We start from the raw sequence: 16583 nt of genomic DNA, 5'->3' as shown, positions 1-16583 counted from the left end.
TAACAACGCCTTTTAACTGTGATTATATTTACGATATAGCACGGCCTCTCATTCCTTATTGCTTAAATATGTTCTATACTTAGATAAATCTCACTGGTTATTTTCAAGATTAATCTATAGTTAAAGATAACAGTTTGCACATCTTCTGTTACTCTCAATACTTGGAATTACATTTAGCGTTACTGTACAAGTAAGGACATTGATGCATGTTGATTTTTAACATAACTACAGGTAGCAGAAAGCTACTAATTCCAAATGTGCTACAGTATATATTAGGATCTTTGTTTTGGATTCTTAAAGCACACAATTATGAAGCAAAATATCAGAAAATAATGTCAATATAATTTCAAATACATTGTAATTAGAAATGGGAAACTAGAAGTTAGTCTTTTTTTCTAATTAATGTTACCTTTTCAAGATCACGCAACTTCAAACAGATATTTTGTAATTCCCCCACCACACACAAAACAAAAAGACTACAGGTGTCAAGTTCATTCATAGAAGGTCTATATAGATATCTCCAGTTCCTGAAGAATAATAATCCATCCATTTTCTAATGGCAAATTCTATACAACTCAGGGTGGCGGGGTTGCTACAGCCTATCCCAGCATACAACAGATCTGGTAGAGCACCTGGAGGAATAAGAACCCATTCACAAAAGGGGAAAACATAAAAAATAATGCAGATAATAATAATAATAATAATAATAATAATAATAATAATAATAATAATAATAATAATAATAATAATAATAATAATAATAATAATATCACTTTATTAACCCTTTACAATTTATTGCATTAGGAGTTATCTTCTCACATAACCCAGCTTGGTATACAGTATAGGGAGATAGGGAGCACCCTAGGTCTGTTTTTGATTGAAAATTGATTGCAAATTTTAAAAACAATTTTTTAAAAGATGGGTGGCTGGATAAAAATTGACCACAAATGTATTTGTTCACTCTGTACTACTACTCATGAGATATAAACTAAGTTGTTCTCTTAAAAGTATGCCTTTTGTCTTAATCTAATTTAGCTCCAAAAACCATTGAATAGTTCCATCTGTAGTGTCATAAACACTGCACCACCACAACAAATTATTTTAATACTAATGACTTTTCTTCTCAGTTCACCATCAAATTTCCAGAATGATTTTCTTTCACTGGGCAATAAGAACTTGTACTGTAAATAAAAAAACCCATGACGTCCTGGCTTGGGTTCTTTGTTTATATGCATGACCCAACTCAGAATGAAAGATTCTAAACAAGTGGAATAAAACACATAATTATATAAAAGGAAAGTTTACAATTTTGTTAAGCAACAAATAATGCCAACAACAGTGAAACACAAAATGTATCTCAATTATATGTTTTACCAAAGCTCTATTTTTTTTTATTCACTTCAGACATTTGAACAATCAAAAACTAAATTCTTCTGTAACCATGGGAATAAAAATGATTTTAAAAGCACCTGCATGTACTTAACTTAACATATTTTGTTCTCATATTCTGAAATGTGAGACTGTAGAGGGCACAACAGAAAATGTTACCATACCTGAAGAGCCACAGCACCAAATCTGTACAGTTAGATTAGACATTTGCCTTTTGCCTCAAGCATGCGTTTGTTAAACTCTATGTTAAGTCCATAGACTGTGTTCTGTTCCTCAGTGAGCTCACAATCTGTTACTGCAAACAATGGGCAGTTAGTTTGAGCTGCCAGTCTCAACTGAGCTTGCTAACTACAGCATCTGTTTTAATGAACCCACTCAGCAACAGTAACAACAGCATTTTGGGAGTCTGAGTGGGATATTCCAAAATATCACTCTGCCAAGACAAGTTGGAAGTGTGTAGAAACTTTTTCATACCACTTCTGAGTACTCAAGTGTATAGGGGGAAAGACTATTTGGTATAAAAAATAAACAGTTTGAATGTCCAACTCATATAAGTGTTTGATACAGATTTATAGAGTCTTTAGCCTGGAGTGCAGTGCAATGGGAAAGCTTGTGGTTGTATTTATAAACAGTAGCAGCTGTTGTCACAGTAGGCTTCACTGTCTAGTTCCATAGGAAGAGTTACACTCCTTTTCTCCTCCAGCCTGGACTCCAGTCATGCAGAAGTCAGCATCATATTATCTTTTGACAGCAGGATATGAATTTCCCCTAATAAAACCACGTCACTTACATGGGTTCAATATTCTTATTGACAAGGAAGTTTCTACAATGTCCACTGCAAAATTACCTCTTGCTACATAAAATCCCATCACTTGTTTTTAACTGGATTTAAAATTAGAATTGGCATTTGTGTATAATGTTACCTGAACCATTTATAACCTAAAACTGTAATTAAACTGTTTATCCTTTTGAAGTTGTCTATTTTAACATTCAGAAGCAAGACATTTTTGTCCTCAAAGGACACATACTAACCAAATGACTGAACTGCAATGTCAAACAATCAATGGGTCATCTGAAGAAAGTGTGTTGGATGTTAAGAAGTGAAGGAAAACTGTATAGACGGGGCTAAGGAATGCTTAGAAACTTTATAGGAAACCAACCTGTATCGCCATAGTGAAATTCTGAAGCATTCTAGTTATCAAACAACTAAAAACCTAGGAGGCAGGGGCACGGAAACAAACAAAACTGAATCATGCTTCATCAGAATTTCAAAGTTTTATAGAGCTGGGCAAAAACAGTTGCAAACACTTACCTTCAAAAGCCAAAAGGATGACCAGCAAGCAGATGAGAGCACAAATGCATGGCACCAAAATAAACAGCAGGAGCCGGAGGTACTTGGCAGATCCCATTTTCTGAGAGCAAGCATCCCCCATATTGTCTTCATCTGTCCCCAACACCTGTTTTGGACAGAAGTGTATTTAATGTAAAGTAGAGAGAGAGTTTTACTTCTTAAAGCTACCCTCACAGTTCGGGAAATGTTTAGTTTAGCTTTCATTCTCAGTTCAAGAAAAGTACCATTGGGTACAGGTGAATGTATATGTGGTTGGGTGCAGGTAAATATCAGATCAAGGTTTGCGATAACAATAACAACAGGTAATAACCACCCTCCTCGCCTTGCTTTATATCATGTAAAATAGTTAAAATATATCATATAAATAAATGATCGCCGATTCTAAATGATTACCGCCTTTGTAAATCTTCGTCTTCAGAACTGGCAGTGATTTTCTCAGTCAGATGCTGTATCTTACCTGAACCAATGTCACAGGCATATATCCCCTACCCTGTCTCTGACTCTGATTAGAGAAGCCCGTTACTTTCAAAGACGAACTGTAGCTTTCAAACAGTAAACGAAGATGGTTAGTTTTCAGACTTACATTAAAGCAGGGCTTGTTGCTGCAGCGGCAAAGGGCATGGTTTTAATTTCAGAGTAACCGATGCCCCTCTCCTTCTCTACGATAACGATTTTTAAGACAAGATCTTCAGAACCGTGTCGCCGCATTGTAAACCCGCTGGGTCCTAGTGCTCCATGCTCGACTGCATATCGGCTCAAATAAAAATAAGATGTTTGTATGTGTATAAAGTTTGCAAAAACGATGCGTGACAGGTGATATGAACTTGAAGACGTAGGGTTTTAAGGAGGAACTACATAACATGTTTTTTCATACTAGAAAAACAAATTTGCTCATGAAATTATGAATGAAAATGTGCCATGTCATGGCTCCAGATACTGTGTGCTCAATATTAATATTTTAAGTTGTAATTTCTATGTCATTAAATAAACGTGAATGGACGTCACCTTCAATTCGGAAGTTCAAGGTTTTGGCTCAGCCGTTTTTCTCTAATAGGCAGTGAGTGAAAACCCTCCAGAAATTAAACGAAACAACAAAATACAATTTTGGTAACATTATACACAATATAGCTACAGTATGTAAAACAAAAGCTGTGTGGGTGCTACTGTAACTATAGAGTTCTAGCTATACACGTTTAATGCGTAAAGAGGTGCTACACTCTTCGTTTTCACACTCTCAACTTTAAAGGTTTAAATGACTAGAAAAGCACCTGAACACCATACAAACTGTGACATTCAGTATAGTATATATAGTACAACCTATCGGAACGCATCTATATCCGAAACAAGGGCGAACGTTCTACTACTGGACTTTTATATTTAAAAAAATATATATTTACGTTTGTGGAAACCATTAAAACTTTGAACTAACATGACAAGCTCATGCAATATTCTGACATCTCTCTGAGTGGTTTTGTCTTGTCGGCTGTCATCTTCTTAGCTAGTCTGGCTAAGCGCTAGGACCCAGCGCGTCCTTAACAATGTCTCCGCAAGACCCCCAGTGTGTCTGCCTGCCTATTTTTAACCAGGTATTTCGGATTTCAGACTTTCCATTCCAGTGCCAGTAAGTGGCAATGGAACTATAAAGAATGGGGGATCTGAAATCCCATCTCGGGAGAAAGATTATTTTTAGACTCTTGGAGGGGGACTGAAAGCTCGTGTCTTTGCCGGGTGTGAGAATTTGGCAAAGTGACGAAAAGGTAAAAGGCTTCACACTTTGTTGCCCAAAATAAGGGTGGGAGAGACAATCGGGAACACGTTCGCCAGATTTAGACTATGCGTAATATTTTGTGTGGGCTATGTTACACGAAACAGTTGTAAGAATTAACAGATAACGTCAGCATTACCCAAGGAATGCGTGGACATATTACCAGAACAACAGCGCTAACAGAATAAGAGACACTGGTGCATTCAAAATACATTAGCAATGAATAAATAGTAACATCTGTCTTAATTTAACAGATTTAACAAAGGATTAGGGTTATCATCATCATCGTTATCGGCATCATAACCGCAAACATTTACTTTATTGACTGTACCAAGTGTACACAGGATTTCATCCGAGACGTTAATACTAATTTAAGAGTTTGCATTCTGTGAACCATCCCAGTCGGATTCTTCAGCAGCCGACAGGCTTCTAACTAACCACCTGTCTCGAAGCGCCCCATGCGCCGGGGTTCACAAAGCAAAGCCGAATGATGCCAAAACGTTGGTCGAATAAGTAGATGCCGTTTTAAGCGACTGCTAATGTAAACGTATAATGATAAGCACCCAATCGATTATGAACGTCTGTGTAGTCTATTTATTCAGATTGCGGCTGGGACATGTACTCCGAGTTCAACTACCCTGGCACACCTCGCCGCTAAACTATCATATCAGTCTGCTGTTCTCTTTACAGAAATGAAGGATATACTGTACCGTATGCCAAAAACCGAATAACGTTCTTCGAGTTACAGTGACAAAGGCTATTAGTAATTGATTACACCGATAGAACATAATATATTGTGGTGTTTTCCACGTTTAATGGGTCCAGGAAACTCACATTCTCGATTTCATTGTGAAAACGATTAAGAATACTTTACAAATTATCGTGGCTTTCATGATTGGGTGAATTATGAATTGCAATATTTTTCCTACACAATACGTATACGATGGTGCCAAAAGTTCCCATTATGCCTTGCAGATATGTAATTGTCAATTCAACTGCAAACTGCATGTTTTCTACCAACACTTTTGTCTTGCAAGGAATTGTCGCTGTGACATCTGGGTGAAAACGTGTAATGAGAATGGAAAGCGCGTTTACAGTAGGAGTGAGAGCACGTACTGTACTGTATGTACATCTTAGTTAAATTAAAGATAGTCTTCATTCTTCCAAGATGCAAAACAAATTTGAAATTTGCAGCAGCAACAACAGCAATAAACTTTGCTACTTTTTAGACTTCCTGCATCAGTTTATCTCCTAGTTTTTGATAATTTGATAAAATTACAGTATTTAAAACGTGTGAAATACAGTATGTATTCGCTGAAATACAACCAAAAAGAATATTTCTAGGGTGACAAAGAAAATAAGTAACACTTAATATAACTGAGAGAAACCCCAGGTGACCAAAAAGCTATTGAACAAACACTTGTTGAGCGAACATTGTTTTGTTACTTGTGCGCTCACAAAAGTTTTACCAATTTAAATGCTGTAAATACCATAGTATTCCGAAAACTACAGAATTAAATAATTCTGGGCTAGAATATACACATCTTAACTTCGTTCGGATGTATATAAAGTATATTCTAAATACAAAAATACAAAAAGTGTTGATCATTCGTTATATATTAGCACATTAAATTAAAATGCGCACAGTTGAATAGGCAACTTCCGACAAGCATCTTTTTGTACTCTCTATCCTCGGGTACCGCACTCATTTCAATCATGTCCAGTTTATTCCTTTTCTAAAACATATGCATTTTTTAGAGGGTACATTTTAATACAAAGCAGATTAAAGATTGCGATTGATTCATTGGGCATCTAAAAAATGAACATCAGGTTAAAACTGTCAGGATTCCGACATACAATTTATGCCATGTAAGTCTTTTTCACGCAAGTATCAGATAATTTGTCACAACCTGAGCCTTTTCAGATATTTTAACGTCTCTCATAAAACAATTATGAAATGCGATTATTGAATTGTGAAATGTGAATAGAACTCGCTTACCCCGTTATTGGAGCCGACGTGCTGGTATTGCTCTCCAGGGTTTAGTGAAGTAAACTGTTGCATTGACAGCATGACAAAGCGTCGCTCATCCACGCATTTCCCTCTCACTTTTCTTATCCCTCTCTCGTCATGAGATTCCTCCACCGGGAGAAGTAGCCTCATTTGTACTGACACTGAGCTGGCACATGGAGAGTACGGGGGGTATCTTCCTCTGCATTCACAAACCCCACCCTCAAACCCCACATAAGACCAACTCCCCCAGGTTTTTTTTCATTGTATTTAGAGCCAAAAACATGAAAAAGCTGTCAAAGCGATGACTTCCTGCTCCCCCGCTCATGCAACCGAACACGCACCGATACAGTACTGTACTGTAGGTGTATGCGCGCATCACGTACTTGAATATAATCAACTTAAATGCCTTAGATTTAAATTGTAGCCGGAAACCTTTTTTACATCCCATTCTCCAGATATGTATTCTGTATACCGTTTTGGAGTCTATTGGCTGTCACAAAGACTGGGATATGTCGAAAACCCCCCCAAAAAACTTAGCAAACATGGTTGTTGTCCATTACCTTGAAAGAAATCTTAAGAGGCAAAAAATTTCTGTCGTGCCTATAAAATGTTTATTTCGGCGCTTAGAACAAGGAGGTAGAAGGCAAGGAAGATAAATACAGTATTTTTTTAGATATTATCATATAATCTAGTGTTTAATAAATACTGCTTAAGGTTAGTTAAAGAATATTCAATTACTATCTTAAGACCCAGAGAACTCGCAAACTGCCTGAGTAGATAAGTTTCCGTACTCTCAAGAAATACTGTAACTTATCAGGGACCTGTCAAGCTGGAGCTTCATGACAAAAATAAAGAATAGTTGGAACTTTTAAGTAGTTTTTGACCCACATAAATCAAATACTAATATGTCAATCATCAACATCTTAAGTAAATGCTTCGCCATCAACTATCTTCCCACTAATTTCCAATTCAGATTTCACTATATCATTCTAATAAAAAAAAAACACTTAAAAACCCTTCTTAAATGTGGTGCAGAAAACACAGCAAGCATAATTAGTGTCTTTTGAGTGGAGAAGGTTAGAGGGGGCAGGTGGGCACAAACCAATAACCTTAGTACAGTGCATTCTATAAGCCTTTATTTCCAAGTCATTTGTTAAAGATGTGGCCACCCTAGATCCCCCTTTTACCTAGGACGTTCAAGATTCCCTATAGATATCCATTTCTATACATCATAATCTTAAAAGCTGATATTAATGAATGTCAAAGTTGTGTCTTTTCGAACACTGATATAAAGCATTCGCCTTGGTCAAATCTCTGAGAATAAAAACATGGAAAACATTCTGATTCCTTCCCAGCTCTTGAGCAACTGCAGTTCTAAAGATGCACAAAAAATCTACTAGATGTCAAAGACTGTGTGAAAGACTGTTAAGAGGAGCACAAAACGTATCAAAGCCATTTAGCTTGGGCATTGATTGATCTTTTACTGTAAATGTTCAGACACACAGCCATCTGGATCAACACATTTTAAAGAGATTCCCCAGAACTTAAAATATACAATGGATGGCAGTAATCCACAGAGTTCACCATCTTTTCCTATGAGCAAAGAGCACTGTGCACAGTTGACATGCCTCACATCTCTGAAATGTCAATAAAACAGGTTCCAAAGACAAAAGCGGACCTTTTTTCCTAGAAGCACTGTTTTCTGGAGGTTCTTAAGTGCTGTACGTGTTCAGGGAAACGATGAGACCGTCTTATACAGTTTCTCAAAAAAAGTTTTGTTTTTGCTCTCCAACAGCTTAAAATGAGAAATCACACCCACAGTGGTACTCCATGCTGCACAACTATGCATCTGATCACGGCTATCATTACTCCACTTACTGTAGGTTTCCAATGGAAATATTACTCTAACCCTCAAAGAATAACTGCACTTGCCAATGTTGGCCAAAATAACTATTCTGGATATGGTATTTTCAGCAGAACTTTACAGTATTATTGTAAAAGAAAGACTACACCTCAAAACTTAACTTCTTATCAATGGAACTTTTATTATGAGTACTACAGTACAGTATGTAGTTATCTGAGCTTTTTTACTTGTAAAAAGGTCCATAAATATTTTTTTTATCAGGGTGCGTGCTATAATTGTGTACAGTATATCTCTATTTCTAGGATGATTGCAATTCAGTGTTCAAAATGCATACAGCACACTGTATCATGGATTCTTTGTATTATTGCTTAATTTACACAGATCCTTACCTAACATCAAAAAATGTGTAAATGCATCACTAAAGGCAACTAATGATAACAGGAGAAAATAAAATCAGTTTCCATACAATCCAAGTGCAAACCAGAAAAAACATTCAGAAATCTAAACTGTACTAGCAAACAGAAAAGACACTTTCTTGCTTCTGTAGGAAGGAAAGACCAAAATACAAAGCAATTTTAAATTTTTTACACACAACAGACAAATTTAATCAATGTCTTGCTACATTAAACAGGGTAAATTATATAATGGGTCTTATCTTATTAGTTAGTAGCACCTTGAAACTATTGTTTATTTATAAAACTAAAAGAAAGATGTAAAATACATGCAAATAGGATTTCCGTTTTGTCACATCTCAACATATTGTCAATTATATGGTAACCATCTGGAAAGAAAACACTTTTTAATTTTCATGGAAAGCAACCAGAGATATAACTTATGACTCTACAATGTTAAGTAAAACTTAAAGCAAAAAATGCAAAAACTAAAACACCAGCTTAAACCTTTTCTTAGGGTTTCACAAGAAAGAACATTTCATTAGAGCCATTGACTGGAGATGTTCACCTGTGTAGCAGTTAATGAAAATGCATTATCACAATGGCACCCAGGTAAGGCATCAAAAGGGAAAGGCAGACTTAAAACAACAGTTCCTATTTTCAATTGCTTTTAAGTTTGACAATTAGGTGATGTATTTTCAGGTTTAAATATTACATAATTCCTTCAACAAGCAACATTTTAATTAGCCTGAATCAAATAAAAGGTTGCCACTGCCAGTAGAAATCCACAGACTGGCACCATGATGTACATTTTATATTTCTGCCAAGCAGTCTCCTTGATGTCCACTTCATTGTTCCTCTTGGTTTTCTTGCGTCGCCCTTTCAGCCTCTTCTCAAATGCCTCCAATTCAGCCTTTATCACAAAAAACACATGACAAAGATTAAATAGGTTGTTGTCACCTCCAGGGTTCGTGCCTAGTCATAAAACACAGCTTGAACTTTCACTTCACTTTCCCTGCATGCCACACTGTTAAAATCATTTGATAAAAACAAGTTGTGAAATGTTTCAGGAAGGCACTCACAGGGGGGTCAAGAAAAATTAGAAACTCAATTTAAACACATGAGCTGATGCTGTCAGATGAAGGATATTCTTATGTAACCTTGAATTAATTTCAATTCCAAATAAATTAATCTTTTTTTTTATGGACGTAAGGTTAGTGAAAGTACCATGCTTTAAAAAATACTGAAATGTAATAGCATTAGTTGTACTCCAGGGACACAGTATGTCAATCTGAGACTACAGAAAGAAAACAGCAGTAACTAGAAGACATCATACCCTATTTCTATAAAATCTGGAACTCTCACCATGTTTTCAGGAAAGTACAAGCTGGCAAATCAGCAGGAATTGCCACTTAAGGACTGCTGAATACGGTTTTAATGCACTCACAACAATTAAGATTGCAGTTAACCCTGCATGTGCCTGTGACAGCGAGTCTGTTTTCTTGAATGTCACAGGAAAGTTCCCCATTTTCAATCATCCCCATAATAATCTTGGACGGTTAAAGATTGTATAAAAATTAAAAATACAATAAAATGATCAAGTCTTTAACAAAACATGTCTTTTACAGCACAGTGATCAATCGGCAAGATGTTTAATACAAGAGAGATTTCAGCATAAAAGGGCTGATGATTGTGGTGGTAAAGCCTAAAACTATCACATACAGTACACCAACAGTCCAACTAGAAGGTCCTTGAGCATGAATGACTCAGTTTTTTACATAATATATACTGATATATACTGATGGAAAAAAGAAACATTTTCTGGAATGAAAATTCTATAGTTATAGCTTATGTACTTTCACAAAAAGTTGTCAATTTGTTTTAAGCCTGCTGACCAGCAATACAGCTTTTGCAGTTAGGCACTGCAACATGCCAATCACATGAAAGTTTGTTGGGTGTACTTTTACCCAATGAGGTCCAAGTGGAACAATACCTGATCAGGTCACCTTTAAAAAGGCCAGGTTTAGGTCACTGCAAGAAAAAAAGCCCCACAGTTTTATGTGCATTCCATAATGTCTCAAATGTCACCAGAAGCAAGGGAGAGGGCCATTGGCATGCTGCAGGCAGGCATGTCTATGCCAGCGTTGCCAGACACTATGCCTCTCCACTGTCCCGACTGCAGGGAAGGTTTCAGCATACCGGAAGTACAGATGACCATCCAAGATCCAATCGCCATTGAGTGACCACACCAGACCAGGACAAACATATCAGAGATCGAGACCTGGATGGAGAACTGTCAGAGAGACCAGTCCCTCTGCTCACACCTCCTAGACGTCACACCCAACCGGCTTGGGCTGGACAGAGGCTGCGATGGACTCGTCAGCAGTTGCATCAGGCCCTCTTCGCGGATGTGTCACTCTTCAGCCTGTTCCACGCAGACGGGAGGGCCAGAGTGTGGAGGAGGAGGTGTTGCGTTTCTTTTTTCCATCAGTATAGTATATATAGTTACATGTAATGCAACACAGTCTAAGAGTGTAACTGAACATCACAACTCTCAGACAGTTGGCAGCAACAATATTACTTCTAGACACTTTTGCAGGATAAAGAAACAAGCACTTATAGTAGATTTTGCCAAACTAAGGGCAAGGGTTTAGGATTAAGACTTGATGGGGGTATGATTAAAAGGCATAAATTAAGGATTTCTCATGGCACTAGTTACATCTTAACTAACTTGTAAGCATACATTGTTTCAGCTCCAGACAACGTACAGTGTCTCTTTCACTGGAGTAGCAGTGTAATAGTAATATCTTTGGTGTCAGGTGCATTAATTACATATAGCTGTTCTTCACCACTAAGCTAAGTTGGAGGTCAGGATTTAGTTGGACCTTGGAAAAACAAAATGGGATTTGACAGTCAAGTGTAGCCACATAGTGTATGTAGAACTTTTTTCTTTTGTGTGGTGGGTATAAAAAGGCTGAGAATTTAGTAAAATATGCCCAATTACAGCAATGAGACAAGATAAGAGGTCAATTGCCACTCTACGAAGACCTGCTGAGTAAATCAGCGATTTGGCCATTATATTTTAGCTCTATCTCTGGAAATGAAGAGAAAACAAATCTGTAAATGAGCTTTACAATGAAGGCTGAAGGTTCTGCCCTGCATGCAGCAGATATTTTTTGAGGTAAAACCTGGACTTAACATTTGCTCTAGTTCAATACATCCATGTAAGAGTCACTTTACTTGTTCCACCTCTGCAAGTTGATGGAATTTTTGTTCCAAAAATCTCTGACCAAGTTGCTGTTGTGTACTGAAATAACCCCAGAATTAAGTAGTAGTATTATTGCTGGAGAGATTCTTTAGGTCTCCAGGCCTCCCAATATTGACTCAATGGGGACTCATATTGGTAGAGAAATCTGGAGGGAACGCAGCTCATGTACACAACAGTCTACCACAAAGGCCAAACTGGCCGAATATTCCAGACAGCCTCAAACACGGGTCAGTTTCTCAGAGAAATCTGTAGTACTGGGCAGTGTGAAAGTCCAAGACAATGTCCTGGCTGGGGCTACTTGCAAGCCTGCGTCCATAGGGCCGGTGGCCAGCATAACCAGGCGGCCAGAGGGCAAATGACTAGAACTAATTAAGGAAGAGCAGTCCGACTCACAAGAGCCACAAAAGCCTTTTAACTGCAGCTGCTACTCCTAGTGAGCAGGGCAGTAGTTCCATGGGGAGGTGACTACATTCTCTAGTCAGCAGCACCTTGGAAAAGGAAGACAGCCAGAACCTACAATGGACCAGAACCTTTATGAATGGGTTGGGGCAGAGGCTCCAACACTCAAGCCAATACTAAAGATTATGACCTAGAATTTAGATACTGGGTGTCATGCCAGGAGTGGCCACCAACAGGGCAAGTCATCCAGAAACAACAGCGTATTAGGTAGGGGCAATGAAATGGTAAGGGAGCAATGCGTTCTCCCCTATTTTATTCTGTGACTGTGTGACATTATGGGTTCAAGGAGCCGTCATTCTGCATTGTGCCTTGCAGGTGTGGGCATTAGGAACAAGCTGGCCATACTCAGCCCCAGCATGAGGGAGGGAGAAAGTGAGTGTCAAGGACTCCTGCTGGGCTGATTGAGTTTGGAGAGGATCAGAGACTCTCCTGTGAGCTGGAAGGTCAACCTTTGGTGTCACCCCCCGAAGGCAGGGGACTGAGATATAAATAGGGGCACACTTCCTGTGCTCAGAGGAAGCACAGGGATAGTGTGTACATACCATTCAGCTACAAAACGTTTAGTCTCATCTGTTACATGATGTCTGCGATAAACCTGCTGAACCCAAGCAGTAATAATGTGGTTACAATAAAACCATTTTATTACACCTACTGTGTATTTAGTTTCAGTCCATTTACCCAGCAAATAGTGGTTGGAATGTTAATATTTTAAGTACCGAACAGCTTTGTGATCTTACTTTTGATGTGAATGTTCGTACCTGTGATTGTTTTTCAAATAATTGTTTTAACTGAATGTTCTTTCTCATACATGAATATCACTGCACTCTTCCACTATATACAGTACTCCTACACAGACACGCTTGGGGGCATGTGTCACTCTGCAGTGGTTTTCAAAAACTATGCAGAGAAATTAGAGGTACTGTGAATAAATCACAGCCACAAACTGTAATCTGTACTGTAATGTGTAAATCATTCACAAATTATTTCAGTACATTTCACAAAGCATGTTACTTGCAAATATCAAACCTAAAGTCAACCTCAACATGTTTTTTAATTATTCAAACTCGAAATGTACTGTATACAAATTCCACTGCAACCACAATAAGTAAAAAACCTTTCTATAACATCAGTTCCCCTATAAATTTGGGTTTATGCTGCATCCTGGTTATTCTGGTTTTGCTCAAAGGCATAGGCAAATAAAATATTATTGTGACAGTTCAGATATGCAAAGAAGAAAATCAGCTTTCACAAATATACAAATTGTATAAAAAAACTCATGAGTGCACAAATAGAGATTTTCTGCATTAATACTGTACATAGCACGCTAATTTCCAGTTTCAACCCACTTAGTGCTTCATGTTCTACACTGGTATCTATGTCTTGTTTTAAAAAAACAGTTTAGAAATAAAGTGTAGTCTACAAGTTAAAAAAAATCCAGAATTTGTGTTTGACAGAAGGATCTTGCAAATTCATAAGAAGATGTACATACAGTATGAGACAAAACGGTAGGCACAATAGATGTGGATTAATAAGTAAATGTGCATCAGTTTTTTCACAGGTCATACTGTACACCACTTTAAATTATCTAGACTACTGGAATGGAATTTCAATGTAAGTTAGAAGTCACTGAAGTCAAGGAAATGTAAAAGGTAAATGAGAAAGCCAGCCCTTCCAGAGAAGTCTATGAAACAATATGAACATGGCAAGGAAAATATTTAATGTGGTGACTTTAATTATATATTAGGCATTATATTAAAATGGGATGATGGGAACATACTTGCTTATAAATAAATATAAACGTATGATTTAAAATGCTACTGTATGTGTAACACGTAGTGATACATTTTTCATTTATAATTATACAGATCTGAGTGTACTGAAGGGAATGGCTTGAATAAATTCAAATGCATCCCATTTACCTGAATATTTTCTTTTTTAAATAGTGAAAGACAAAAAAAACGCATTTAGTTTTTAAAACATTTGTTTACAACTGGGATACAATCATCTATTGGTAATTTCGGTATAACTATCGATGATTTGGAGCTCAAAAATGCACAAAACAGGGTCATTATTTTTTAAGTCAAAGCTGATGTTGATGCAGACATGCTTGTCTTTATTCTGCTTTAAGTGCAGCATGTTGTTTGCAAACCATTAATCAAACAACAGTGTTTTATTTCATTGTAGGAATACAGGTGCTTTACTAAAATGTATTCCATCAGGGTCATATGGTAAATTTCAAGCTGTACACACAACATAATGCAAGCAGCAACTTTGGCAGTGTACAGGACTATAAATTACCCAAGATGTGATTAAATGACCCATGGTCTTGGAGAATCTCTCTAAATTGTAGGTTAAATTGTGGATTAAAGCAATGCAACAAACTAGGAAATGCATACACTATGATTGTCTAATAATATACAAATATGATCCAATTTGTCCTTTAAGACTACCAGAGGCAATTTTAATATGTTCTACATTTAAATAATGCAATTCTACTAATTTACATTTACACATTTTTTAACATTTGGTTCAAGTTGTAATTGAGGAGGTGGAATTCATAAACATTGGAATGATTTAACCCTTCATGATAAGATATAACTCACTTGCTGTCGTCTCTTTTCCTCCTCAATTGCTGCTTTTTCTTCTGCTTCCTTCATCTGAGGAAAAACGGAACATTCTTTAGTTGGACACAGAGACAAACGCTGGATTTGTCACTATGGATTCACATATCATAGAAATTACAAAGGGTGAATGCAAATAACACACAATGGCCACACAGAATTACTATTAATAAGAAAGTTTGACCTGTCATCATATTCTTTACAGATGTGACATTTTTATTAAAAATGAAGAAATGCAGAGATGAGTAATGCATTAGAATCATACACATCATATAAAATACTTGCATAAATCAAACTTAAAACCTTACTGTCCAACTCAAAACACCTTTTCCCCATTACCGTTTTAAAACACTTTTGTTCAAACTGTATATAAAAGGGAAAGGTGCAGCAAAACATGTAAGTTCTTTCCTCATACATACAGTATCATCACTTTTTATGATCTACAACAGTTATTTCACTTAACTTTTGTGGTCATAAGTTCACACTCAAAAAACAACTAAGATCCCTTCAAGATGTTGCTTCTATTAAATGTGCATTGTCTTTCTCCTTCTACACAGTCTGAACTGCTTCCCTTTAGATTTCACATCCTTCACTGGATAATTTAGAGGGAAGAGTGAAGCTGGTTGTTGAATCATTCTGACAAAACGATGACTTAAGAAAAAATGATGCAGCTCATATTGCCACCAAGACAGGAATTCTAAAGAAAACACCTCAGATTTTCTTTGACAATATCTGCTTTTTGTTTTTTAAACACTGCAAAGCAAAGCCCTGAACAAGCTACACCTTAAGTCAAAAGAAGTTACTCAATACTGTGAGCTTGAAAAGGGAAAGAATGTACTAGATTGTAAATATCCCCAATCTTTTTTTTGTCATTTTCTTAATAACATCACTCCGAATCATAGCATGTTATCCTGTAAAATAAGTGACACAAAATGGGGATAAACTGCTTTGTTTACATAAAATGATAATATAGGTATTTTTCAATTATGTGTTGGGGCACAGTGCATTTTCTGTGCTAACTTAAACACTTTTATAACAGGACACAACATTCATATACATTTATCACACTCTTAAGTGTCATTTAACTCATACCTACAAAGTGTCAGAAATGCAAGAGTTGACAGCTTATATCTTAGAACCTGCAGAAATTTGAAACATGATGCAGCACAGTCTGGCAATGAAAGGAAGCACTCAACAAGCGATAAATTATTACTGCCTTATCTTTGTCTGCCCCAGATCTCTTTTTTTGTATTTTAAAACCTACAATTTATCACGTTGCAGCTATAAATGTTTGGTCTTATTAATTTCACACTAATGCACACGATCTGCCACATTATTTGTTAAAACTGGAGGAGCTAGGACAATGTATTCATTGTAAAAAGTAATGGTATCACCGAGTTATATTAGCAAAGAAAGAATGTGCTGCATTGTGTTCTGTATTCCCTGTCAAATAGGTGGTAAAT

General features: G+C 36.8%; 2 protein-coding genes and 1 long non-coding RNA gene across 5 annotated transcripts in view; 1 reads left to right on the top strand and 2 right to left on the bottom strand.

The window, feature by feature from the left end:
- The window catches only part of corin (corin, serine peptidase), a 62511-nt gene extending 55818 nt beyond the window's left edge, over positions 1 to 6693 (bottom strand). For 2 of the 3 annotated variants that reach the window (XM_069190843.1, XM_069190847.1), the window contains exons 1-2: positions 6505 to 6693; positions 2702 to 2846 (exon numbers count right to left, since the gene is read on the bottom strand). In XM_069190843.1, coding sequence (XP_069046944.1) covers positions 2702 to 2846; positions 6505 to 6666 — 307 coding nt within the window. In that variant the 5' untranslated portion in view covers positions 6667 to 6693. Of the gene's footprint in view, positions 1 to 2701; positions 2847 to 3323; positions 3433 to 6504 lie in introns of those variants that run through there. The other variant, XM_069190848.1, reaches the window with a different exon arrangement.
- LOC138239391 (uncharacterized) lies at positions 4376 to 12985 on the top strand. Its single transcript, XR_011189841.1, has 3 exons — positions 4376 to 4497; positions 10955 to 11238; positions 12815 to 12985. It is a non-coding gene; the product is annotated as an uncharacterized lncRNA (long non-coding RNA).
- Positions 8542 to 16583, bottom strand: part of nfxl1 (nuclear transcription factor, X-box binding-like 1) — a 57507-nt gene continuing 49465 nt past the window's right edge. Inside the window, exons 22-23 of the mRNA XM_006629846.3 lie at positions 15103 to 15156; positions 8542 to 9685 (exon numbers count right to left, since the gene is read on the bottom strand). Of these exons, the coding sequence (XP_006629909.2) occupies positions 9512 to 9685; positions 15103 to 15156 (228 nt within the window). The 3' untranslated portion in view covers positions 8542 to 9511. The remainder of the gene's footprint in view (positions 9686 to 15102; positions 15157 to 16583) is intronic.

This window comes from Lepisosteus oculatus, chromosome 1 (assembly GCF_040954835.1).
Source record: "Lepisosteus oculatus isolate fLepOcu1 chromosome 1, fLepOcu1.hap2, whole genome shotgun sequence".
Lineage (NCBI taxonomy): Eukaryota > Metazoa > Chordata > Actinopteri > Semionotiformes > Lepisosteidae > Lepisosteus > Lepisosteus oculatus.
The sequence above is the reverse complement of the archived record's forward strand: the minus strand, read 5'-3'. Positions and strand labels throughout refer to the sequence as shown.